At 35.6% G+C, this 27891-nt stretch overlaps 4 protein-coding genes and 1 pseudogene across 5 annotated transcripts; 3 read left to right on the plus strand and 2 right to left on the minus strand.

Moving 5' to 3' along the window:
- Positions 1-3317: 3317 nt before the first annotated feature.
- Positions 3318-6050, plus strand: LOC106331758 (heat shock protein 90-2-like). Its single transcript, XM_013770166.1, has 2 exons — positions 3318-3526; positions 3915-6050. Exons 1-2 carry the CDS (start codon positions 3404-3406, stop codon positions 5877-5879), a joined length of 2088 nt encoding a protein of 695 aa, XP_013625620.1. The 5' UTR covers positions 3318-3403; the 3' UTR covers positions 5880-6050.
- A 952-nt stretch (positions 6051-7002) lies between these two features.
- On the plus strand, positions 7003-8566 carry LOC106328428 (ER membrane protein complex subunit 8/9 homolog). Its single transcript, XM_013766863.1, has 5 exons — positions 7003-7322; positions 7422-7568; positions 7656-7715; positions 8100-8266; positions 8348-8566. The coding sequence occupies exons 1-5, from the start codon at positions 7107-7109 to the stop codon at positions 8376-8378; spliced, it is 621 nt and encodes a 206-aa protein (XP_013622317.1). The 5' UTR covers positions 7003-7106; the 3' UTR covers positions 8379-8566.
- An 88-nt stretch (positions 8567-8654) lies between these two features.
- Positions 8655-11878, minus strand: LOC106328427 (annotated as a pseudogene).
- A 9457-nt stretch (positions 11879-21335) lies between these two features.
- LOC106333156 (serine/threonine-protein kinase D6PK-like) lies at positions 21336-24235 on the plus strand. Its single transcript, XM_013771632.1, has 3 exons — positions 21336-21557; positions 21879-22593; positions 23165-24235. The coding sequence occupies exons 2-3, from the start codon at positions 21980-21982 to the stop codon at positions 24030-24032; spliced, it is 1482 nt and encodes a 493-aa protein (XP_013627086.1). The 5' UTR covers positions 21336-21557; positions 21879-21979; the 3' UTR covers positions 24033-24235.
- Positions 24186-26773, minus strand: LOC106333155 (WEB family protein At5g55860-like). 2 transcript variants are annotated; one of them, XM_013771631.1, is made up of 3 exons: positions 26564-26773; positions 26201-26385; positions 24186-26091 (listed from the first exon to the last, which is right to left on the minus strand). In XM_013771631.1, the coding sequence occupies exons 2-3, from the start codon at positions 26369-26371 to the stop codon at positions 24367-24369; spliced, it is 1896 nt and encodes a 631-aa protein (XP_013627085.1). In that variant the 5' UTR covers positions 26372-26385; positions 26564-26773; the 3' UTR covers positions 24186-24366. The 2 variants fall into 2 exon arrangements, with proteins under 2 accessions (XP_013627085.1, XP_013627084.1); XM_013771630.1 differs by having other exon boundaries at positions 24186-26130; positions 26564-26769.
- Positions 26774-27891: the final 1118 nt, after the last annotated feature.

The following is a 27891-nucleotide window of genomic DNA, read 5'->3' on the forward strand; positions in this document are numbered from 1 at the left end:
TTCTCCGAGATATTTGGCTTCAATTACGGAACTCGCTTTAGGCTCCTTTTGATCGAGTCTCTTAAGGTGTTAGCTCACTTTCTGTCGTGACCTCTGCTATGATGTCTCCCAGGTCCAGTCGTCAGCTCGGCTTTCAGCTCCCTTTGTTATGATGGGCTTATCGCAACCCACATGCTAGCTCACGCTTATCGGTACCTCGGTCATATTCGGGTCCAACACTTTTGGAGTCTTGCAAGCTCGGATTGCCATCGTTAAAAATCCAGCATTTTTTTGGGATAAAGTCAAAATTGGAAAGATTATGAGATCATGTATCATACTCCATAATATGATAGTTGAAGACGAACGAGATGGATACACGCAATTTAATCTTTCCGAGTTCCAACAAGCAGAAGACAACGGAAGTTCACATGTGGATCTCAACTATTCAACAGATATCCCTTCAAATATCGCCAATATGATGGATTTTCGAATTAGAATTCGTGATAGACAAATGCATGAACAACTGAAAGCTGATTTGGTTGAACATTTGTGGAGTAAATTTGGACGTGATGAGGATAACAATTGAGCTCGGATGTTTCTAATTTTAAAATGAATTTTCTAAATGTTATGATTAAATATGTTTTATATAATAAATAGATTTAATCTTATATAAAATAATGTTTAATAATTTTTTTTAAGCACCCCAAAATAAGCAACTTCCATTAGAGGTCAAAATATTAAAAATTGCTTAAAAAAATATTTAACATCTATTTAATACTAAAAAAATGTTTAAGCATCCAACAGAGTTGTTATGGTTAAAGATGGTCTTAGAACTGGTATTCTGGTTCCGCTGGTCAATCATTCTAATATGCTGACTTTTTTTCTATTGTATTTTGACACCATTCACATACAAGTTGAAATTTCCGAGATCGGAAATAGTGTATAAGCTAAATGACTATGCATGGTATATCTCTAAAAATAGTAAGTACTAACAGTTGACACTGACAACACAAGATCCAAATGAATTTTAACTTTATCTAAACGACAAAAACCATTTTAATTGTTATCTTATAACCTTACGATTCTAGATCCGTCTTATCGACTCATTACACTTTATAATTTAAAACTAAACTAGATTTTGACTCGTATTTTCAAAAAAATATTTTCTTTTGTGTTTTTTTTTTTTTAAAAAATATTTTTATATTTGTGCTTTTTGTAATTATATGTGTGTTTAATAGTAATCTAATATAATTTTTGACAACTTTATTGAACAATGTCAAAATTGAACAAATATATAAGTTGTAATTAGAACTGGGTTTATGTGAAAAAACAGTTAAATGAAATAGATATGTTTTTTGTTCGTCAGAAGCAATAGACATATCATTATATGATTTGTTTTATATATATTGTTATATAAGGATACATAGATTTTGTAAAAAGAAAATGGACATATGCAAAAATATAAGATACATACAGTTTTTGATGTATAGGTCGTTCAAAAAAAAGCCGTAGAAAGTAGTGGGCCTGATTATTTTGGAACTGAAGAATGATTACAAAATATATATTGAAACATACATAGTTAGTTATGTATAATAGTTTAGATGAAGTTATAAAAATAGTTGGACTTAACCTATATCAATAAGTCATGTTTCTAATTTAATAGTATTGATATTGATACTTCTAAACTCTTTGATTTACACGTCGAATGAGGATAGTTTAATTTAGTCTTCATTTCTTAAGGTTTAATCAAATTTAAAATCTTGGAACACAAAACATGTTTTTCCTCCGTTCATCGTCGACCATGTATAGATGTCGGTCTCGTCGACAATTCGGGAACCAATGGAGAAAATTAACTTAAAGAACATGATTACTTTAGCATGAGAATAGTTCATAAACATTGACCAATTATTATTTTGTTTTTGTAAGGAACAAAGGAAACTCCAAGACAGCATCAAAGCCTAACACGTGGCTTCACACGAGGATAATATCGTTAGCTAGCTTGAAAGCCCATTCATCCAGTTATCAGCTAGCACACGGCTCTTTTGTTTTTTGTGGTGATTGTAATCCCGAAATCTTTCACACATATCACCGTCCGTCAGTATAGGGTTTGACTGAGCTTTGAGTTTAAGGTTGGTGCGGATAACACAACAAACTTAAGGGCTTATCACACCAAAATCACTAGGCCTGGGCGTATGGATACCCATTCGGATTCGGATCGGGTTTTCGGATTTAAGTTTCTAGGTCTCATACTAAAATTGTATTAGTACGGATCGGGGTCGGATAATAAAACTTCAGATTCAGTTCAAAATTGTATTGCATCTTAAAATCCATAAAATAACCATATATCATTCAGATTCGGGTTATATCGGTTTGGTTCGGATATAACCGAAGTAAATTTGTTTTTTTTTAAAGCAAAGCATAAATAAAAATACCTAAATTAAATAAAAATTAATCTATCATACATGAAATTGATAAATTAACAATAAAATGTTAAATCAAACATGAAAACAAACATTATTTGTAAACAATATGCATTAACTTACAGAGAATACACTTGTTATTTCAATAAGCAAATTATAAAGTACTTATTTATAACTAATTGTGTACTTAAAGCATTTATTAAAATTTTAATATTTATTTTTATATATCATATTACCACAAATATTGAATTAATAATTGAAATACTTATATATATTTCAAAATATTTATATTGACTAGTAACTTCGGATTTTCCGGGTTACCCATTCGAGTTCCGTTAATAACACTTTGGGTTCGGATATTTTTTGTACCACCATACAAGACCCATGTAAGCATTTTTTACATTTCAGATCGGATAATAGATCGGGTTTTTCGGTTCGGGTCCGGTTCAAATTTCAGATTCTGAATTTTATGTCCAGGCCTAACTAGGACTATGCAAAATACCCGAATTCAAAGTGTAGAACCGGACTCGACCCGAAGAATTGTACAAAACTTGAAATGAAACTGAGAAAATATTCAAAAGGATTCAAAACTTTAATATCCAAAGAATCAGAACCATTATCAGACAAAGTATTCTGGATACTGAAAATATATTAATTAATTTTAGATTTAATATCTAAAATATTTTGAATTATCAAATATTTGGAAAATTATATGAAATTTGAAGAAGAAAAACTGTCAATTTACCCAAAAAGAAGTGAACTACACCTAAATATGATGACCCATGATTATTGGGCCCAAACCATTTTTGGTCAAACTGGGCCCAAATTGTTTAAAATTAACATATTAGCGTAATGGATCTCACTTAAAAGAAGGATCTAGAAATTCGGTATTATGTGGGTGTATATATATACACAACTACTCCCCACATTACCTTATACCTTCAATAACTTGGCTGCTCTCTCTTTCCCTGATAAACCCTAGATCTCCCCGATAAGCAGCAACAATGGCCGACGCCGAGACTTTTGCCTTCCAGGCCGAGATCAACCAGTTGCTCTCCCTCATCATCAACACCTTCTACAGCAACAAGGAGATCTTCCTTCGTGAGCTCATCAGCAACTCCTCCGATGTAAGTCTCTTTTGCTTTCTCCTTGATCGATCTGTAGATTAGGTTTGATTACTGTTGTTGTTGTATCCGATTTGAAAATTGAAGTAGGGAGCTCTATGATATTCAAATCGGTCTTCTTAGATTTAGTTTTGCTACCATGGTTAAGCATTAGGTGTTAAGCTTCGATTAATTTGATTCTTGTCTTTTACGAGATAAACGGATCTTCAATCTATATGCATTCGGTTTGTTTGTATAGTTGGATCTTACTCTGGTGACTTAGTTTTTGAATGAAATAAGTAACTCGGATTAATAGTTTTGGATTGATTCTACGAGATAGGTTGAGTTTCTTTCTATGCGTTTGTATACGTTCTTGCGTTTGTTACTTAATGGTTTTGAACTTGTGAAACAGGCCTTGGACAAGATTAGGTTCGAGTCCTTGACCGATAAGAGCAAGCTCGATGGCCAGCCTGAGCTCTTCATCCACATCATTCCCGACAAGACTAACAACACCTTGACCATCATCGATAGTGGTATCGGTATGACCAAGGCTGATTTGGTCAACAACCTTGGAACCATTGCGAGGTCTGGTACCAAGGAGTTCATGGAGGCGTTGGCTGCTGGAGCTGATGTTAGCATGATTGGTCAGTTTGGTGTTGGTTTCTACTCTGCTTACTTGGTTGCTGACAAGGTCATTGTAACCACCAAACACAATGATGACGAGCAGTACGTGTGGGAGTCTCAGGCTGGTGGGTCTTTCACTGTGACGAGAGACACCTCTGGCGAGAGTCTTGGTAGGGGTACGAAGATGGTCCTTCACCTCAAGGAGGACCAGTTGGAGTACCTTGAGGAGAGGAGGCTTAAGGATTTGGTCAAGAAGCACTCTGAGTTCATCAGCTACCCAATCTCCCTGTGGATTGAGAAGACTATTGAGAAGGAGATTTCTGATGACGAGGATGAGGATGAGAAGAAGGACGAGGAAGGCAAGGTCGAGGAGGTAGATGAGGAGAAGGAAAAGGAGGAGAAGAAAAAGAAGAAGATTAAGGAGGTTTCTCACGAGAACAAGCAGAAGCCAATCTGGATGAGGAAGCCTGAGGAGATCAACAAGGAGGAGTACGCTGCCTTCTACAAGAGTCTCAGCAACGATTGGGAAGAGCATTTGGCCGTGAAACACTTTTCTGTTGAAGGCCAGCTCGAGTTCAAGGCTGTTCTCTTCGTCCCCAAGAGAGCTCCTTTTGATCTCTTTGACACTAAGAAGAAGCCCAACAACATCAAGCTCTACGTCCGTCGTGTCTTCATCATGGACAACTGTGAGGACATCATCCCAGAGTACCTTGGCTTTGTCAAAGGTATTGTCGACTCCGAAGATCTCCCCCTCAACATCTCGAGAGAGACGTTGCAGCAGAACAAGATCCTTAAGGTCATCCGCAAGAACCTCGTGAAGAAGTGCATGGAGCTCTTCTTTGAGATTGCTGAGAACAAGGAGGACTACAACAAGTTCTACGAAGCTTTCTCTAAGAATTTGAAGCTTGGTATCCATGAGGACTCTCAAAACAGAACCAAGATCGCTGAGTTGCTCCGTTACCACTCGACCAAGAGCGGTGATGAGTTGACCAGCCTCAAGGATTACGTGACGAGGATGAAGGAAGGTCAGGAGGATATCTTCTACATCACCGGTGAGAGCAAGAAGGCTGTGGAGAATTCTCCATTCCTTGAGAGGCTCAAGAAGAAAGGGTATGAAGTCCTTTACATGGTTGATGCCATCGATGAGTATGCCATTGGCCAGCTCAAGGAATTCGAGGGAAAGAAGCTGGTCTCTGCAACCAAGGAGGGTCTGAAACTGGAAGAGTCAGAGGACGAGAAGAAGAAAAAGGAGGAGCTGAAGGAAAAGTTTGAGGGACTCTGCAAAGTGATCAAGGACGTTCTTGGAGACAAGGTCGAGAAGGTCATTGTCTCTGACCGTGTTGTGGACTCGCCTTGCTGTCTGGTAACAGGTGAGTACGGCTGGACTGCGAACATGGAGAGAATCATGAAAGCGCAGGCCTTGAGAGACAGTAGCATGGGAGGTTACATGTCTTCCAAGAAGACAATGGAGATCAATCCGGAGAATGCGATCATGGACGAGCTGAGGAAGAGAGCTGAGGCTGACAAGAATGACAAGTCGGTGAAAGATCTTGTTCTCCTTCTCTTTGAGACTGCCCTTCTCACTTCAGGTTTCAGCTTAGACGAGCCCAACACCTTCGGAAGCAGAATCCACAGGATGTTGAAGCTGGGATTGAGCATTGATGATGATGATGCCGTGGAAGCCGATGCAGAGATGCCACCGCTTGAGGATGATGCTGATGCTGAAGGTAGCAAGATGGAGGAGGTCGACTAAAAGCCTGCCCAGTTGCTGCAGTTGATGGCTTTTCTGGACTTCTTTGATCCTTTTTATCGTTTGAACCTTTTATTTCAGTATTTTTTTCCTTCTCTTCTAGAGTATTATTTGCTTTTTATGTACGAACTATGATCTTTTGCTTTTGAGTAAGAAGAGGGGTTTTGCAGTTGATGGTTTGTTTCTAGCAAATCCAAAGTTTTTTGCGGGGTTGATAGTATCCCCACTATCCTGATCTTTGATTATTTTGTGAACTAGAAGCAATGATAGTGTTTCTGCTAGCGAAGATACTTTGTATAAGGAGTATTACTATTTTGCTTAACATTAGTCTCCTGTGATTAGGCAAGTAAGTCAGAAGAAGACTTGAATAGATTACTATTTTGACAGACGAGTTCTTTTTGCTGCTCTCTGCTCAATAGATTAACTGCCCAATGTTCTTGCCTTGTGTGAGTTGTAGAAATGTTTGTTATCTAGGAAAGGCGACTTTGGTCTCCGGAATATCTTGATCGAGTTGTGTTATGCTATATTTAAGCTCAGTAGTGGTGCCACCTTTTTTCATTATGATGATCTGGTCCTGTTACAGCTTCTAGCATCTATTGTCTATTGTTTTGTAAAACTGATTCATGTTTTGAGCTTTGTGTTTATGCTTCAGTAAAAATGTGAACTGAGAACGTGTAAATGACAATTGATGTTTCTCGTTTATTTCTAAGTGAAGTATTAACCGTGACAGTTGTTAAAAGAAGAGTATTGCATGACTTGATATAATCAACTTTTTAGGCTCAGTATTAGCATCTAACAGTTCCTCAAATAACAAAAACACACAGGTTGAAGTAAACCCCTCTACTTGGTTTAGATCAATGAACTTAAAAACCTACCATACATTAAGATGTAAAAGTTATATCTACAAACATCTGGGTCAACCGTCGAAGTCACAACCCAGTCGACTTTTAAAATGCGACTTGGATTTGATGAGCTTATTTTTAAAATACATGGTGCGACTTGAAACTTTGATAACTTAGGGATATTGTTTGCAATTTCAGAAAATGCAACGTACTATATTGGAAATTTAAGGGAATCCGGGTATAAACTCGGGCCGAACCGGAGCCGGTTATATGGGGATCCAGCTCCACTGTCGTTAACAAACAAAAAAAAAAAAGAAGCTGATCTCAGATTGCTTTGCGGCTTCATAATTTCAAGGACGGAGTCAGTGAGTCTCCGATCGAGTCAGAGATGGGAGGCAACGGCGAACTGAAGTATGAGATCTCACAGAACGCGTACATCAAGCTCGTTCTCCACTCTCTGCGTCACAAAACGGCGGCGGTCAACGGAGTCCTCGTCGGTCGAATCAGTCCCAAGGACGAAGGAGTCGTGGAGATCTCCGATTCCGTGCCCCTCTTCCACTCCAACCTAGCTCTCCTTCCTCCTCTCGAGATCTCGCTCATCATGGTCACTCTCTCGTCTCCTTCTCCTGTTGATTTTTACATATAGTCTTTGAAATTGAATAGGATCTGATTGCATTGGTCTTCGATGTTTTGAGGTGTTTAGATAGAGGAGCATTACGTGGCTCAGGGTCTGAGTATTGTTGGCTACTTTCATGCCAACGAGAGGTTCGACGATGTGGAGCTCTCTGGTGTGGCTAAGAACATTGGTGATCACATCTCTCGCTACTTCCCTCAGGCGCCTATTCTCTTGGTGTGAATCTCTTAATCCTCTGCTTTCAGTCACAGCAGTTTATTGAATCACTAGTTCTAACTACTTGTGATGTATTCTGTTTTGTAGTTGAACAACAAAAAGCTTGAAGCCTTATCAAAGGGTAAAGATCGAAGCCCTGTGATGCAGGTTTGTATTTCTTATCTTAACAAAAGTTTTGGAAGGCCATTGATATGAGACTTGAAATGTAGTCAATTAAGTAGGGAATATATATATATATATATATATATGTGTGAAAGCCATTCTACACTCATATATATATATATATGTTAGAAAATAAATATACTAACTGATTACGTTAGAAAATAACTATACTAACTGATTACGTTACCAGACAATCTACTTGAATTGTGCGAGCAACTTGTATTGTACTTTGATCAACGCTTTTCTCTCCCTTTTCGTTTGGTATTTTTTACTTTGATGCGAGTTTCTTTTGCTGCAGTTAATAGGTCAAGTTTTTTGATTTTTTTTTTTTTCCGTTTAGTAACACTTTATGTTTATTTTATATGTTAGCTTTGTGTGAAAGATGCTTCCAAGAACTGGAGAGTAGTTGGAACAGACGGAGGAAGCAAGCTACTCTTGAAAGAGCCATCGGCCAATGTAGTTTTGTCAGATTACATTTCATCTGAGAAATGGAAGGACGTCACAGATTTTGATGATCATCTTGATGATGTCACCAAGTAAGCTAGATACACACAAAGCTAACACCTCTATTGCACACGATGGTAATATCTCACTTGTTATATTCATTGTGATTGCAGGGACTGGCTAAACCCTGGACTTTTCAACTGAAGACGGGTATGTGATATAGCTAATTAGAGTTTTGCTTTCTTCATCTTCACTCGAAAACAAAACATTTCGCAGAGACCCTTGTTTACAGTTTCCCTTGAATCTTTTTGTTCAAGTATTATCTTAAACCCTAGTTTTATCATTTTAATGATATCTGTTGGGGCCTTTTCTAGTGATTCAATTTGTTTAAATCTCTTTGGTTGCACTTTGATTATATAGTTGGAATGAAAGCTTTGCTTTATTTGGTTGTTCTTTTTAGAATTTTCAGAAGTACATAGTTAAATCCTAAAGGCATGAAACCCTTTCGGGCAGCACTCTGTCTGCATCAACCTTAAAACACAGGACAACCTTTAACGACAACACCTTTGGCTGTCGGGCAATGCGCTAGATTGCAATGGTCTGAATTCTCAAGCCCCCACCAATCAGGCAAGCTTACGTCATTGTTCTGAAACACAAAGAATATCAACACTCCCATAATCGCGGTCCCTGCATCAAGCGCTGCAGAGAGGATGTAGTTGTGCCTCGCCCACCAACTCTTAAACCTCCTGAAGATGTAGTAGTTGAACACAACCCCAACGATGGTCCAGGACCAATAGTGCACAGCCTTGGCTTGTGGCATTGAGCTTACTGCAGAGAAGATCAATGGAATATGGATGTGTTTTAGCCATTTCTTCTCCGGGAACTTCTTCGATGAGTACCAGAAGGGAACTGGAGCAAAGATGCCGACGAGGAAGAACCAGTTCATCCCGGGGTAGATACCTTCTTTGGTAAACATCCTCCTTGGACCGATCACTCCCCATTTGATCGATGCATTGTAAAACACTTCGTATCCGGGACAAGTCCATGGACTACCCACTGGGAGAAAATCCGTGTTACATACGTTCTCGACGGATGTAATGAGCCACCAGGTTGTTCCGAAGCAGACGGTCGATGAAACCACAGTCGCAACAAGCTGGACGATGAACATAGACCTTGGAGGAATCTTCATGTAGTGACCAAGCTTGAAGTCTCCCACAAAGCACAAGGCTTGAGACATGCTGATGTATCCGTAGGTCTTGAAAGCCACATTGGCTAGTGGTTTCCCCGGGTATAAGTACCCGATGATCAGTTCTGTTATAACATTAAGACCCACCTGGTGGTTCGTAGTTGCTTGGATGACTCCGATAGGTAATGTGAAGAACATGGCAATGGCGCATGCGAGTATAAGTCCCCACCATGGAAGCTGAAGCTGCTTGTCAAAGCCCTCACAAGTGTAGAGTGCAAAAGCAAAGGAAGCAACTAGAACTGCGATGAACCACCACTGAGGTACTGCTTGATAGTTCTTCTTCATCAATGTTGAATGCACATCTCCGAACTTGTCCTTTGTTGCTGTCGTTGTCTTCTTCCAAATTCCCCATATAAACCTTGAGATACAACAACAAACACAAAAGAGAGTGAGACGAGATCAAATCATGTATTCAAAAAGATGTTGAAAGTTGGCTCCTTACTTTCCATCATAGAGGGCGACATGAGAGATGGTAGCAAAAAGAGAAGCAAAGCTAAGTCCGTAGAGCAAAGCAAACATCACACTCAAATAGAGCTTGCTGTAATCGTTGTAAGCATCTAGATTGATATCAAAGTCCTTCTCGTTTAGTATACGGGTAATGTTATAGGAATGTCCAGTCTGTTCAAAGGTTTGCGAAGTATAGAAAGGAAACTTCTGTGCATCATAAGCATTACTCCAGTAAAAGATAGGTAGAAGAATGTACAAGAAGATGAAGAATCCTGCAAAGAAGTTAGCTATGGCGAAAAACGGTACAGCTAGTGGACTGCCTAAGAAACCAGCAACCGTGGACCAGTCAAGACCAAACGAACCAATGCCTAAATCCTTGAGCCCTGAGCCGACTATCTGAGCGGTCACTGAGCTTTTCCAAATCAGCAAACGAATGAGATTGCGGAGATGGAAGGGAAGAGGTAGCCAGGGACTATGTAGTAAGCAAAGCTCACACCGAAGACAATGAGGAAGAATCTTAGTCTTGTTTGTTGCCCTTTTTGTAAGTCCTCCTTCTCATGCACAGCTCTGTTACACAAGTCAAAATGAAAATCAAAATGAGTGAGAGACGTAGAGATAGAACATGTAAGAGAGTTGAGAGTCATTAAACCAGTCGATAGAAACAAACCTAAAGAGTGAGACTTGAACAAGATTCCACGAGGAACTTCCTGAAGATCCCAGCCCATCCATATCCCAACAACTGCAAGAAAATGATATGTCATAGATGAGGCGGAGGTGCTCTTTTGAGAAACGTCTCTATGGATAGCAGACAAAAAAAACTGATCATGTATATATTACATGCAAAATAATTAAAATATTTATATTTTAAAATGCATGCATACGTGCGAGAAAGAAAAACATATTGCCTTTCTCCCATAAAAACAAAATCTAAGACTTAAAAGTGAAAAAAATAATGTCAAGAAATAAAAACAATCTTACAAAAAAATATTAAACTTGTAAATGTTAGCAAAATAATCAAGAATCATTAAAAAAATACTTTTTAAAACCTGAGTGGTTTGTGTGAGCAACATGGCGGCGGCGACATTGAGTTGACGGTGGTAAAAAGCTTTAACAATGGTAATAATACTGGTGGCATAAGCTCCCCCAGCTCCAGTATTAGCAAATATTGAGATAAGAACATGTTCCTTGACATTGAACGGACCAGGATTGAACGACCACGACCATTTCGTCCCTGGAAACACAAACTTCTTTGTCGGAAGCGTCGCCGCCATGAATTTCCCCAGCGGAAGAGTCAGGACCTGAGCCGCAACGGAAGACACCCAAAGCTGGTTGGACCGGAAACTAAAGAACTGGTTCACGAACGCAAGCAGTATGCAAGAGACAAGTCCGAGAAACCATGTTCGGAAAGTAAGAACCGGTAGTGATGGATCGTCAGTTGTGGGAACAGTTAACCGGACTTCTTCAACAGGACTATCATTCTCCTCCTCCTCCTCTTCTCCTACACGTCAAATTCAATTCAAAATATGTTAAAACCAAATATAACGACTAGAAAATTATTAATATACAAACTGAACCGAAACATAACGGGTATAACCCTTTCCCTTTCATTTATGGTTAGCTAGGTGGTAATGATAAGAACTGTTATTGCCTCAACGGTCAGGGCCTGATCTCAGATTTAAGGAGTTAAATATTATGTTATATTCTCACTAATGTTTTCCCCGAAATTCTATAAAATTGAAAGACAAGGGTAAATGTTTTATCCGACTGTGCCTAGAACCGCACTGCTCGCAGTTTATCATATTAATAAAGAGTTAAACTGTGAGACCAAAGAGATACATTACCGTTTATAACGATCTTGGACTCGTGAGGATTGTCGTCTGAGGGTTTGGGTTCGTCGAAAACGCTCGTCATTATTTTATCTTCAAGCTCCTTTCGCAGTGGTTTATCTCTTGTTGACCACCGTCGGAATTTAACTTATCGTGTGCTTGGAGTTCGATTTCTACTTAGCTGTATCGTGTCATTGGAGTTTAACTTGTACTTGGGATCGACTTGTATGATATACTGTATGGAGCTATCAACTTATCGTGTGCGTGGAGTTTGACTTGTAGTCACTTTATAATTTATTTCAAAATAGAATTTAATCTATAATAAAGTGAACATAAATTTATTTCATAAATAGAGTGATCTTTTTTTTATATATTATTACTACATTTTTCATTCAAAAAATGAAGAATAAAATATAATTGTAGTTACTCAACTACATTACAGAGTTACTCCGTTTTAAAAGAAATAATGAGTTTTATATTAGAAATACCATTAAGACATATCTAATCGAGATAATCAACATATTTCATGAGTTATGCTACACATGTTTTTACAACGGGAGAATCTCAAACTAAAGTGTAGACCAATATAATCATTGCAGTATGTGAAAAAAGAGAATTTGTTTTTCAGTATATAAGACTAACTAACCATAGTTGAAAATGCGATTCAAATATTTGATATTTATCGCAAACTTTTCCAATTATTAGACCATACACAAGTTCGATTTTAAGAGACAAAATTAGTTACAAATGTACGACATTTTATAGTCATAGCTTTCTCTTGAGTCCTGACAAGCGGATCTAAAAAAACTACAAGATGTTCTGATATTTGGATGTTTATCTTAAGAGTAACAAATCTTAGATAAGTTACACACTTTTTTTTTAATTACAGATATAAATGCAACGTGATAATATACAGATAATGGGAAAACCCGGATTTGTTTGATTATAATCTCTAAAATATCAGATAAGTCATGCTAACTATAAAAGTAAAAAAAGCCTACTAAAGTAAAAAAAAACTATACAAGTAATTATGACTTTTGAACTCGGAATTGTGCTAAACCCATTAAATCACTCGGAAAGTTTGTTAAAACTAAATGAAAAAACTATAAAATAAAACAAATTTCAATATTTTCTAACATATTCTTATGTACTAGAGTTGGATTATTAAAGTTTACATTATTATGAGTGTTATATCAGTACACATATATTAAATAGCTCAATAACATATCATATTCACTAATTCTACAAACCAACTATAATAGTTAATAAAGAAACGATAAAAATGAAGTGGCATATAGTCACATATACTTTTTATAATCTAACTGGTATATAGAGCTACAGATGAACAACCAAAACCCTTACCAATTATACAATTGTAAATAAAATAAAAAATTTAGAATGGTGCGTATCAGCGGACGCACTTAGTCTGGTGGTTAACTAGAATATTACTGTTTTTATATTAGGTTTGAGTCGACGTTTAGTTCGGTATGGTTTTTAAGTTATAGTCCAATACTTTTAGAGTTTCTAATATGCTGATATGCATGCAGATCACGGTTTAGATTATGCATTTACAGTAAGCATGATTAAAGATAATGTAATAGATGAAATCATGAAAGGTAAGGTATCAAATGATTGTAGTCTAGTCTTCGGATCCCATTGATAGAGTTAAACAATCAAATTTTCTCTTTAGTTATACAGGCGGTCTATAATATCCCCTATAAATTAATCGAAAAACATTACATCTTATTTTTGTAGCCACATGTCATCACTAGGTTGATTCTTAAAATCATTAGAAAAGTAGGTTGGTCCATCTAATTATATATTAAGTTTTTTATTAAACTAACTATAAATTCATTATTAATGTTCTTTATTATTTTCTTAAATAAAAATTACGAAATTTCCTAATGTGACTAAAGTATATATGACAATTAATGATTTTGAATAATAAAAGATTTGATAAAAAAATAGTGTATCTTCTATCATATTAGTTTAATTTTAAACTATTAAAATAAATTAAACAATCACAATAACCATATAATAAAAAAAATTAAATTTTCTGTATATGTTATATTTTGAATTTTTAAAAACAACTATAAATTATTAAAACTGTTAAAAGTCTCACATTCAAATTTTGTGATCCATGGTTTAAATTTTTTGTTATGATAAAATATAAATGATTACAAAATCATATAAGTAAAAAATCTAATTTAATTAATTATTAAGATTAATATATATATATATAGATATATCGTTTTAAATTAAACTATAAACCCTATAAAATACATAAATATTTTAGTTTCAAAATTTATTTTGAACATTTTTTTTTTTTGAAAGAATGTTAAATTTATTCAAACAAAAAAACTGTTTTACACTTTGTGTTACTTTGGGATAGAAATTTTTATAAACTCAGAAAAAACTTCGATGAACTATCTCGTTGCAAACCATAGAACTAAACCTCCCGTGTGCGCTCGAGCGCGGATGGAAGACAGCCTATTACGAACGTTTTTGTCCACCATCTGAATGAGCTGACTCGGGGATAGTGGACTTTCTCCATGCCGACGTTGATTACGTTCCCTCCATATGGCTATGAAAAAAATGTTTGGATTAATAAAATTGATTTATATGTTCGTATCAATTTAATTGTATATGTAATAGTTACTGACTTTTGATTATTCAATATATATTTATTATTTCGTAATATGTAAAAATATATAATACATTAAATATTTTTTATATATAATGTTCATTCTGCGCTAGGCACGGGTCTTAACCTAGTGGATTATGATTTATGACGAACATTAATCTCGATAGATAAACATTACATCTCGTAAGATGAATATGAGAAATTAGATAAAATATATACATTAGCCATCAACTGTCCTTAATTCACATACGTTATCATTGACTAGTATGATTGCATAGACATCGATATCAACTTAGCTTGTAATGCTGCTCTTGTCTTTCTCTCTTTTTGATTGAGCAGTCTCAATCAAAGAGATACGAACTTTAGAGAATTGTGTTTTCTCTGAATCTTTTGTGTTTTTCCTTTTAAGCTTATTCTGACTTTTTTTTAGTATAAGAGAACTTAAAGAATATATTTGAGCTATCCACGCTAGTTTGAAGGTTTCTTTATTACAGCAAATTCCATGGGAAGTTTTTCACCATCAAGTTCTCAACCCAAGTATTAGTATATGATACTATATGTAAATATGATAATTATTATTTTATTCTGTGTATTTCAAAATTATGAAAACTCTTAACTTAAAATATTTCAAATGAGATTGGATTTCCAATAATTTTGAAATACCAAATCCATTAATTTATAATATATCTTCTAATATTGTAAGAATTTTTGGTTAGATACCCCCAATAAAGAAAGATATTCTTAATTAGCAGCATATATTAGGCAAAATCCATTTTTATAATAGATTTTTCTCATATAATTTACTAACATAACTAAATACAAAATAATTGAATAATAAATGATTACAGTTCGGTGAAAAAAATAACTTAATTTGTGTTTGTTAACTTTTCCCAAAATTTGTGGTGGATAAACAAATGCTGTTCATTCGTTTATCCACCACAAATTTTGGGAAAAGTTAACACACACAAATTAAGTTATTTTTTTCACCTGGTTTTTCACAAATTTTGGGAAAAGTTAACAAACACAAATTAAACACAAATGGTACCTAGTGGTTTCTTTTAATGTCATTGATGTGTTACCACCTGCATTAAGACCCATATACATTGCATATGATAATGTTCCAAAATGTTACAGCTAACAAAAAAAGAAGTGAGAAGCAATCTAAGGTTTCTAAAAATTCTAAATACCTTCTTGACAAACTGAAAAACATGGACTCACATTTAACCCTTAACTAGATTTGAACCCGCCCAGTCGGGCGGATATTTATTAATTATTTTGATTTGTATTTTCAAATGTAAAATTATTTTTATCAACTAAATTGATAAATTTTGTTTAAATATATAAAAATTGATTTGAACAAATTTATTAAATTGATTTGTACACACAGAATTCATAAGTTTTATACTATAAGGTTTTCATAAATTTGTGTAAATTATTTACTTTACTTGTTTTTATTTTTGTTCAATACATTTTTTGGTGGTATAATTTTTTTTTTAACTGTGCAACAAATAATGCAATTATATTATAAGCTTTGCATAAAAGTTTTGTAATAATTTTTAGATTAATTATATATTTATATATTTATATATTTTGAATTTTCATATGTTTAATACCAACATATATAATGTACATATAATTATGTAATATAGTCAATATTTGATGTGTATAATTTTTAGTCTAAAATATAGAGTTTAAAATGATTATAGTTGTGCCAAATAATTTAGGATGTTAATTTTCAATTTCCTTGTGCACCTTTTTGTTGCTCTATTTAAAGTCAAAAATATAATATGCATAATTACCTATCTCTCTAATTAAAACAAAAAAAAAACATAAAATAATTTCGAAATGTTGAATTAAGGCCCATGATTTCATAAAATTATGCCAGTTTGAATTCTCTGTATTTATGAACTTCAAAGTATATACTGAAAATCACATCTTCCTAAATAGGTTTGGGTGTTCGGGTCTTTGGATCGCGTTCGGACCAGTTTCTTTTGGTTTCGGACCGGTTCTTTTCGGGTTCGAGTTCTTCATGTCTTAATCTTTTGAGTTGTCTTAATCTTTTGAGTCCTATACCCTTGGTCCCAATATATACTTGTAAAATTTCGGTCAATTATTTTCGGTCTGTATTTATTTGGATCGGTTCTTTTTGGATCCGAATCTATTCGAGTCGATTCTTTTCGTTCCGATTAGAAGAATTTTTGTACCCTATAATATGAAACATATATATGTATTAAATACATATGAATTTTTTTATCGAGTAACTTTATAATTAAATACTTTTCAAATTCATTTTACATTCTGCAACCAAACACATAAGTATTTTTTATCGTTACATTCAGTATATTTTCAGAATGATGTATAAAATATATGATGTGGGTAAGAGAAAGGTATAAATCAACTTAGAACAAAGTTTCATCTATGGTAAAAGAGGTCCAAATAAGAGTTATTGTATTACTAATATAATTGTATATACAATCGGTCTATTTTAATTTTAGTGGAACATAATTCGTTTGGTTTACTTAAAATAGAGTAGATTATTGGTTTAATCTAAGTTGTCCGATTTTAATGTAGCAGTAGCGTTTAATATAAATATATTGTAAGTAACTTGATATGATCCATAAATTAAGTATTATACTAACAAACTTGAAAGTGTCCAAAACATAAATAACAACTTCAATAGTAGATAAATTTAGGATTCTATTTTAATAGAGTAGATATAAAAATGAGGCCAAACTATTAAAGTAGGCTTTTCTATTATATGAATCAAGGCCCATTAATATATGCTCTATTCAAGCTGATTTGTACTAATGCTTATAATTATTATTTTGGTTTTAAGTATAATTATGATATAATGATGCTATCACCAGGCTTAATATATGCGAATGAGATCAAAGTACCTAGGCTCAAGTCGCTAACTGCCAATCTGCATCCATGGGGGTTTGCAATTTTAATGGAGGAGAGGTTAGCTTCTTGAAAATTCCGTATTTCATTAATTATATAGAAAGTTGAGATCGTTGAATCTGCGATACCTCTTCATAAAACCCATAATATCTACATTACTGGCATGACTGAAATTGTTAAAATTTTATCTGCTTAAGTTTGTTCAGTATGCATTAACGTAGTTTTTGTTTTTTCCTTGCACTTTGTTTATTTTTCCTTGCATTAGAGTATTGTTGGATATGCACCTTGCAGTGGGACTGGGGTCAGTAACTTCGAACTTAATTTCTGTTAAACCATAGTTAAGCTCAGGGGCAAAGCTAGAAATTTTATACTATGGGTGCATTATTTATAAAAAGAAGCATAAAGGAGAACTGAACTTGGGAAACTATGAGTGCATAACTTTTTAGCTAACAAATTTTAAATGTCTTAGCCTAAATTTTTGAATCTTACTATTTGTATGGGGGAACTTGCACCCTTTACCATCGTGCCTTCGCCCTGCCCCTGGTTAAGCCCTGGGTCTTTATAACTACATTTTTTTTTTTTTGTAAATGGTTTATAACTAAATGTTCTGTGCTCCGAACGGGTTATATCAAAAGATAAATTAGTTAAAGTTTCCAAAATTCTTGAGGAAATAAAGAACTTTGCTCAGCCTGTACCTTCTTAGAAAAGTCAAATATATCTGAGCAAACAAAATTAACATTCGCAGTCAGATAAGAGCGATTATAACACTTTGTTATAAATATGCAGCAACTTTTACTTGCCGCTATTGATATGGAGGATGCCACTTCCAAAACTGGTAGATATATTGTTTACTCAAGATGTCCACTTATGGTTGCGGAGGTTAATTTAACTGATATGTCCCTCCCCCATATTTCTCACCCTTGTTCTTTATATATGCATCCTTAATTTTTCCTTTTGTATGAAAAAATTGCGCAGAACAAAGCTGTCATTTTGTTTGGTAAAAAGAAATGGTTTCTCCTCTTTTTCGGGAATCCAAACAATATAAATAGGTAATCCCAACGAGAATTGAATCCAAGTGGCGGAGTGCCTACCAGAAACTTCTTTACCATGGACCAACAGCTCGTTGGTGAATCTGTCATTGATTATGTTCAACTTGTTAAAACTGGACTCGATTTTGGCCAAGACGGGTAATGTACACAGTTCTATCTGTTGGGATATGTAAATGAACATCACAATGATACTGTCTTTAACGTCTCCAAATCTTTGTCTTGGTTTTATCAGATTTACAAAGTTTAGAGAACACCGATTCCATCTATCTTTAAAGAAGACTAAACGTTTTTACCCTCATGTACACAACATGGAAACGGATTCTTTGTGGTTACTCTAGTAGCTGTATAACCGAAATACATTAACCTACAGGAAACTGTAGAGGAAGATGATGATGATGAAGCTGAGGGCCTGATGCTATTGAAGAGATGGAGAAGCCTCCTGTTCCAATAAGAAACCAAAGGAAACTAAAGAAAACAAGGAGAGACTTGCAAAATCAAAGGAGGATAAAAGAGGCATTAAAGATAAGAAATCAAAATCTGGAAATGCTGAGGATCCATCTAAGGAAAGGAAGAGCAAAAGAAGAAGAGATCTGAATGGAAGATGGAAATTGCTCAAGCTAGGTAAGAAAATTTCTCACCTCATCAAAAACCATGAACTGAAAGAAGGAAATCCTTTGGGCTGTCTTATATTTTTTTGACTTGACAATGCTTTGAATGAACACATATGCAGGGAAGAGGAAAGAAGAGCCATTAGAGAGAAGTCGAAGGAGAAGCAATGATTGAGTGATTTTTGCATCAGACACTCTCTCATCTATGCTCATGGGGAAGTTGAATGTGCCATACATTGGCTTCTTGTTTTAATTATTCAATCACGAACTATTTGTGTAACATTAAAAATATCTTTTAAGAATGTGATGTTGAGTAGGGTTCTTGACCCAGTCACTAATAAGCCCTTGTCATCTTTCACATACAAACTGTATTGTTTAGTTTTAATATCTGTAAGACCAAACTAAAATCAAATGTATAATCGTCGACAACAATGTGTGTATATTGAAAGTTGAAAGGCTATGAATTTTTTCAGCTTTTCTTTTGGAAATGATGATTAAAAGTTAGGGAATTGTCAGTGAGCTGTTGATTGGTTGTAAGTAGTTAGTTAGAGACTAGAGATCTCTCTCAGAAGTGGGACTTGTGTTGGTGAACATGACAACCCATTCTTCATCTATCTCTGTCAGATCTTGTTTTGCGACCTCTCAATATTTAATTATTTGATTATTATTTATCCTTTTTTGTAACTGAATTATTTATCCTTTTTGTGCCTTTTAAAAACAATTTGCATTATTTAGAATTTATTTTCTTATATAAAAATATTTCAAATATTCTAAAATCATTAAAGAGATCCAACCGGTCGATTATATGAGTCAATCAATCAATTCCTGTATTATGATGGTATGAATAATTCAATACAATTTGTTTACTTTTCCGTGATTTTATAATTATTCGAAAGAACATTTATATGTCTTTTTTTTGTAAACTAAGAACATTTATATGTCTGTTCTTCAAAAGAACATTTTTTCTAGCAAAAAAGATTATCTCGTAGCAAAAGAAGATGTAATTAAATCAGGTGGGCTATCATTTTTATTTTATACGTCAGACAAAATCATGTGGACTGTGTTCTGACATTTGGGTTGTACGTACTAAAGTTTAAAGCGGAGTGGATATAAACTATAATTAAACAGTGATTAATTCACCATAAGTTTACACTACCTACCACATAAGTAAATCAGAAAATGGAAAAAAGAATTTACATGTAACTTTATAAAAGCATGCCCATCATCAAGAATTATTTTGATCGACTCTAGAGAAAAACAAAGTTAAAGAAAACTAGAGAGTTAGCAGCTGTATTAATAAGGTGTTGATCATTTGAAGACATTAATATTTTCGTTTTAATAACGAAATTTTGCTTCAAAATGCTAAACCGAAACTCAAGCTAACTAATGAAATGTATTGAAAATTTAGTATCTTAATTTATAAATCTTTTAACAATTAGGTAGTGGAAACAAATTAATAATAATTTGTTATAATTGGATTATTATTTTATTCTACAAATGGAATTGTCACGCTCGTTTCACGTCCCAAGCGGATCGTGTAGCAGTGGTCGTTATTGGATTTAAGAGCATGATGTTAAAGTGAATTATTGAGATAACTAAACGGACAAACTATACCTACTTGTGTTTTTAATGCTCAACAATCTTGTGTTTTGTTTAAAAAAAAAAACAATCTTGTGTGTTTGTCAACTTCCATTTGAACCTTTTCTACAGAAAAAAAAACATTATTTCTGCTCGATTCAATGGGAAAACAATAGGAAATGTTATCTTACAATATAAGGAAACTTAATATATATTGAAACAAATCAGAAATTGCTTTAACCCTTTGTAGACATCTTTGGAACTCCAAAGTTTCCAACTTTATAAAGCTACGATGGTGAAATTTAATAACAACTAGACACCTGGTCTGCATGTTTCTTTATGTATTTAAATAATACATTTAAAAATACCTCAACTAAATTACGTTAACATTTTTAATACCCAAACTTGTTTGCTACTTAGTTTAATACCTAAACAAATTAATTTACTTATTTGCTACTTAGTTTAATACCTAAACAAATTAATTTACTTATTTTAATATACTTACTTTTAAAATTATGCTCATTTTAATACCCAAAATATGCTAATTTTAATAATTTCAAACAAAATTTGGAAAATCTCCAAAACTCAAAAATAAATCTTAAAACTCAAAAATAAGTTTCAAACACAATAATCCCTATATATTTCCTTAATAATACACAATAATCTTTATCAAAAAAAAATTATTTTCTAATTTTAATTTTTATCTTTAAAAAAGCCTAAACTGTTACAGCTCAAGCTCAAGACGGCATCCTTGATGTAAACCTTTGTCTTCCATTTTGGAGAAAGCGAAAATACATTGAAATAATTGAATCCCTCAAAAAAATAAAAAAATATTAAACTTTTTATTTGACCCAACTCTCTCTCTTACTTCCCTCTTTTCATGGTGTAGACCCAACTCTCTCTCTCTCTCTCTCTCCATTTCCATGGTAGAAGCAAGGGGATGTGTTCATTTCTCTACAGCCTTACATGAACAGTGAAGCTTCTCTCTCCTCTCCTTTATCTTTTCTTCTTCCCTTTGCTTAATCCTTCTCTGAGCAAAGCGGGTAGCTCGTGATCTTCATCGGTCAAAAATCTCGACTTTAAGGTAACGATTAAATGGCTTCTCTCTCCTCCCTCTCTCTCTCCCTCTGTAAAGCTCTGCTCTTTTTCTTCTTTCCTGGGTTCTATTCTCTGATTCTTGTTAGATCCAAAAGCTTACTTTATGGAGATCTGTGTAACCCCCCATAGAGATAAATAGAAAAAATAAAAAACTCCATCTTTTTGCATTGTAAAAGTTTCGATTCTGTTTTTGCTTATTTTGATTCAATTGATTGGTGCATCATTAGTAAGATCCATTTTAATTGGATCTCTCGATTTTCAATCTTCTCATAGTTACTGATGCTATTCTTTTTGTTTTGATGACTAGATCAAGTCACTAGATGATGGAATCTGTGGCAATATAGTCTCAGGGAAGAAAGAATAATCACAAATCAAGCTTTGCTCTGATTAGTGTTTTTTAGTTACTCCATGGCCTCTAAAACTCCAGAAGGATCACTCACCAGTTCCAGTAACACTATCTCAGTCAACACTTTAGCAGATCAAGTGTCTTCCACTCTGTCTCTAGCCGATCCAACTAACAAAAAGACCAGCGAGCAAGGCGAGAGCGGGAAGAGCAGCACCTGCAGACCGAGCACAAGCAGCGACATAAGCGACGAGAGCACTTGCAGCAGCTTCAGCAGCAGCGTCAACAAGCCTCACAAGGCCAACGACGTGAGGTGGGAAGCCATCCAAGCCGTTAGAACCAAGCACGGCGGTTTGGGGTTGAACCATTTCAGGCTCTTGAAGAGGTTAGGATGTGGGGATATAGGAACGGTTCATCTCGCCGAGTTGAACGGGACGAGGTGTTATTTCGCGATGAAGGTTATGGATAAGACAGCTTTGGCTAGCAGGAAGAAGCTTCTTAGAGCTCAGACGGAGAGGGAGATACTGCAGTGTCTTGATCACCCGTTTCTCCCGACGTTGTATAGTCATTTTGAGACGGAGAAGTTCTCTTGTTTGGTTATGGAGTTTTGTCCTGGTGGTGACTTGCATACGCTGAGACAGAGACAGCCTGGGAAACGCTTCACCGAGCAAGCAGCAAAGTAAGAACTAAGTTTCAAACTTTCTTTATTCTTAGTAGGCCTGGGCGCTCGGGGGCCGTCGGATTTTTCGATTCGGATTTTCGGTATTATGTTCATAAGTTCAGTCGGGTTTTACTAATTTTCGGGTTGGGTTCCTTCCCGGTTCAGTTGAGGTTTATAAAAAAAACTAAAAATTTGAAAAAAAAAATACTCAGAATATATAAATTATTCAGAAATTTAATTATAACTAGTTAAACTACCTAAACTAACAAAAAAATATCAAAATAATAATTAAAACAAACTACAATTTAAAAAAAAACTTTAAAACATCTAAATTAGTTACATATATAAAAACATTAACATATTTAACTAATTTTGGATATTCTCGTATCCTAATTCAGTTTTCGGTTCAGTTTGGGTTGTACACAAACCCCAAAGTACCAAACTCTTAACTCTCATTCGGATATTTTTGTATAACGGTTCGGATAGAATTTCCGTTTTCCGTTCGGGTTTAGGTAGGTTTGGGGTAAAAACGCTCAGGCCTAATTCTAGGAAACCGCTTTTGTGTATTGACTTATGTTACTGTTGTCAGGTTCTATGTAGCGGAAGTGCTTCTTGCAATGGAGTATCTACACATGCTTGGGATCATCTACCGTGATCTGAAGCCAGAGAACGTTCTTGTGAGAGATGACGGACACGTGATGCTTTCGGATTTCGATCTCTCCTTGAGATGCACCGTTAGCCTCTCTATAGTCAGATCATCAACCAATCTTTCAGGTTCCGAAGGTTTGTCAAAGAGTTCAGTTTCTTGCTCGCAACAACCAGCTTGCATCCAGCAACCATCTTGCATCTCAATGGCTCCAACATCCTGCTTCGGTCCACGGTTCTTCTCCAAATCCAAGAAAGACAAGAAACCGAAAACAGACAACGGCAACCACCAAGTGACTCCTTTGCCAGAGCTCGTTGCAGAGCCAACAAGCGCACGTTCGATGTCCTTTGTGGGGACGCACGAGTACTTAGCTCCGGAGATCATCAAAGGTGAAGGACATGGAAGCGCGGTTGATTGGTGGACTTTTGGGATCTTTCTTTATGAGCTGTTGTTTGGTAAAACACCGTTTAAAGGGTCTGGGAATAGAGCTACGCTCTTCAATGTGGTTGGTCAGCCTTTGAGGTTCCCTGACTCTCCGGTTGTTAGCTTTGCAGCTAGAGACTTGATAAGGAGTTTGCTTGTGAAGGAGCCGCAGCATAGGTTAGCTTATAAGCGTGGAGCAACGGAGATTAAGCAGCATCCTTTCTTTGAAGGAGTGAACTGGGCTTTGGTTCGGTGTGCTAGTCCACCTGAGATTCCTAAACCGGTTGAGATTGAACCGGTGAATTGTACTCCGCCTGCTGTACCGGCTGCTGCATCTACAAGCGTGAGATCTGATCAGAGCAATTATCTTGAGTTTGATTTCTTCTGAAGGTTCTTTTGCAAGAAACTGTGTCTCAGATTTGATGATTCTCCTATTGTTTCTTTGCAGAATCTGTTTAGTGTTTCTCCTTTTTTGTCTGTTTTTTTTCTTTTCACGTCTTGAACAAGTTATGAGATTTGTATCATTCTTCAACAATCTCTGTACCATCTTCTGAAGTTAAATACTTAAATGTTATTACAAGCCATATAGAATCCAAAAACCACATTATACACCGTAGCTGCAACTGCTTCTGATCTCAAGCCACAAAACCTTCTTTACCACACACAGCTTTCTCATTGTTCACAACAATAAAAGTTCCCAAATCATGAAACGAAAGCATACATCAAATGGGTTTCTCTCCAGGGAGATAAGAAGGAGAACCCCACTCCATTTGATTCTTCTTTCTATTAAAGAACCCACTTAGTTTCGGCAATAGCACTTTCTTTGACACCACCACAGAGGTTTTAGTCTTCTCCAGTTTGTTGATGATAGGCTTCTGTTTAGTAGCTTTGTAATGATGTTGCGGTGATGATGACTCAGCGGACATCTTGGCCTCAGCCTCTGCGAGAATCCTCGACGCCACTTCCTCTGCTTTCTTCTGATCTCTTTCACGCCACCTCCTGAGTTCTCCTTCAACCGCTTTCTTAGCAGCATCAGCCATAGCTGCTTTCTTCAACGCTTCTTCTGTTGAAGTCTTTATCTTCTCAATCTCCTCTTGCGTCGTCTCTAACTTCTTAACTGTCTCGTTTTCGCTAGCTCTAACTGCTTCCACCTGAGCCACCGCAGCCGCCACTTTCATATCCGCCAACTTATCAACTACCTCAGCTCTCTTCCTCAGTGAGTTAAGCTCCTCCTGAGACAGTGTGATGCTCTGAGCTCCTCCAGACTCGGATGATGTTGACTTACGGACAGCGTCGGTTTTTTCAGACATTGACTTTATCTCTTCAAGCGCCTTCGACTCAGCAGCTTTTGCTTCTTCGGCTTCATCTAGAGCAACCCTCAAGTTTAGCTCTATCTCTTCAAGCGAGAGATACGCAGTTTCAGCATCCTTAACCAACCTCTCAGCTTTGTTTCTCATCTCCTCAGCTTCTCCTCGAGCAGCTTCCGTCTCAGAAGAGATCTGATTCAAAGTTAACATCATATCTTCCAAAGCAGCCTTTGCTTTAGTTTCCTCTCCAACACATTCTTCTAGCTCACTCTTCCCTTTGCTAAGCTTCAGGTTAAGATCTCCAGCAACGGCTTCGATCTCAGCCTCTTTCGCTTCAACTTCACTTCGCTCCGTCTTCACATTCTTCAGCTCTTCTTTAAGAGACTCCACTGACTCTTGCAAAGACTTCTCTTCTTCCACAAACTTCTCGAGTAAACCCTTTGCTTCGTTCAACTCCAAGCTCACACCATTAACAGAATCCACATCAGATGATGCTTTCGTATCCTCCATTTGCTTCTGCAACTCATCGATCTCGTTGTAAGTCTCACTCAGCTGCGCTTCAAGCTTTTTAGCAAACTCAGGGTCGAACTCTTTCTTCAAAGCGAGGAGCTTCTTGGCAGATTCTTCCATTCCAGCTTTATGCAATTGCTGCTGAATCTCCTTCTCTGAGAAAATCTCAGACTGTTCTTTACGAGCTTGAGAACACGCAAGCTTAGTCTGTTCAACTGATTCATTAACAGCTGTGATCTCCTCTCTAAGCAACTGAATCTTGTCGGAATAAACTTTAGTCACTTCCTTAGCTTCCTCTACTTTGGTTAACGCAACAGTCTTTGTATCCGCAACCTCGTTAGAGACCTGACGGATCTTCCTCAGCTCTTGCTTCGCTGCATCAAGCTCCTTACACACCGTCACATACTCATCATCACTACTAGGCACAGGAACAGTCTCTGGTTTGGCTTCTTTGATCTGACTCTTGGCAGCTTCAGTCACTTTATTAGCAGAATCTCTCGACTCGTTAACAGCTTCGAGCTTACGAGTAAGCTCGTCGACGGTTCTTTTAGCCCAATCCAGCTCACTCAACGCTTGCTCTCTGACTGATTCAGCGTTCTGAACTTGTTCCTTTAGCTTGTTCAGCTCTTTCTGCGCCAAGTGAAGCTCCGTTTGCTTAACCAAAACTTTCTGTATAAACTCAGAAACTCAACTTAAAGTGTTTGTGAATTAAAAATCAAAAAGAGTGTTTTTATTTTACCTCAGCGGATTGAGGAGTGGGTTTGCGAATGAGAGGGTGCTTATCAGCAGAAAGGGCAGCTTCACCGAAGAGGTTAACAGCATGTTTAACGGATTGAAAAGGAGCGCTTGTGTCAATCTCCCCAACCTCCACAGAAGGAGAAGAATCTTGACGTCCTTTCTTAGCAACCATTTTGCATTTTCTTTCTTTCATACACAAGAGCGAGAGAGAGAGAGAGAGAGAGAGAGAGGTTATTATTAAGGGAATGATTAATTAAAGCCTAATCACTAAGAATCCGCACAGATCGTATCAATTAATTATCAAAAAACGTGAAGCGTCTATTCAACCTTTAAAGGCATGACCAAGAACTATCGAATTCGTTACCTGATCTTTCCGGAGTGAAGTTTTAAGGACAGAATCTTTTTTATATTATTTCTCTGGGAGAGAGACAAGAAGACGATCGATACCAAACGATTAAAAACACGTTAATCAGAAAAAGTACTCTCTCGACGCCTACTAAAGAGATGAAAAAGATTAGAGAGCTTTGGGAAAGAGATGAAGTTTGAATTTCTGCGAAGTCAGTGCCCATGAGAGAGAAAGAGACAGAGAGGAGAGAGGGGAAGTGTGTTTGGTTGACAAATGGCGGCCTTTGATTGGTCTCCGGTGAAACCTAATTGTTTATTGCTCTAATTTACTTTGCTTTATTTAGCTTCTTTGTATTACCATCTACGTTGCACGGAAGCTTTATCGGACATCCGCTTCCCGCTTCGAAATCAGAATCTTATGGAAGCTTGCGGAATCTCACTTCCAAAACGTTTCTAAAATATTTTCTTTAAAAACATGTTAGAAGCTTACAATTCCGTTTTGGAATCACGCTTCCGTTTAAAAAAAAAATGCAATGTATATCAATAAAATATAAAACCATAGTTTTAATCTATATAAAATATAAAAAAATAATAGTAATAAAAATTGAGTTATAAATATACAAAAAATAATACTATAAATTATCTTTATGCATTGAGATTTTTTATTAAAGATATAGCACATATTGAAATATATTGTGTCAATTATTTATGAAGTATTAAAAATAATTAATATAATATTTTTTGGTAAACTTAATTTATGTGTATTTTTACAGTTTTAATATAAAATCATTTCAAAATTATTATAAATGAATAAATGCTTTATATCAAATTTAAATCATATAATTTTTAGTCCTAATTTTTCTTTTTAATTTATATATATATATATATATATATAGATATACGCTTCCAACACGTACACGCTTCTTATATTTTAAAAAATATCGATTCTGCATTTTTTTACGCTTCCGCTTCCACGTATCCGTTTCCATGAGCATAGATTACCATAAGATCCATAACACTTTTAGTACGTACTGCCTCTCGAGAGTTAATGTTCCTTATGGACCAGACTTAATTTGTTATGAAGTGATTAGCTAGCTGTAAAGTGTGCCAAAAAGAACTGTTACTCGTTAATAAATCCAAAAAAAAAAAAGTTCAATCGTTTTAATGTCTCATCATTCATACTCTATGGCCCAACTCCATATAATTAAGAGAAAATTCGTAGATTCCAGAAGAAAAAGAAATTGCGTGGAGGTTAATGGGAAAATTCATAGAACTATTTCCCACGTGAGCTAGAAGACATGTAAGGCAAAAAAAAAAATAGAGCTAATTATATAATATATTGTTGAC

Source organism: Brassica oleracea, chromosome C3 (genome assembly GCF_000695525.1).
Source record: "Brassica oleracea var. oleracea cultivar TO1000 chromosome C3, BOL, whole genome shotgun sequence".
Classification (NCBI taxonomy): Eukaryota; Viridiplantae; Streptophyta; class Magnoliopsida; order Brassicales; family Brassicaceae; genus Brassica; species Brassica oleracea.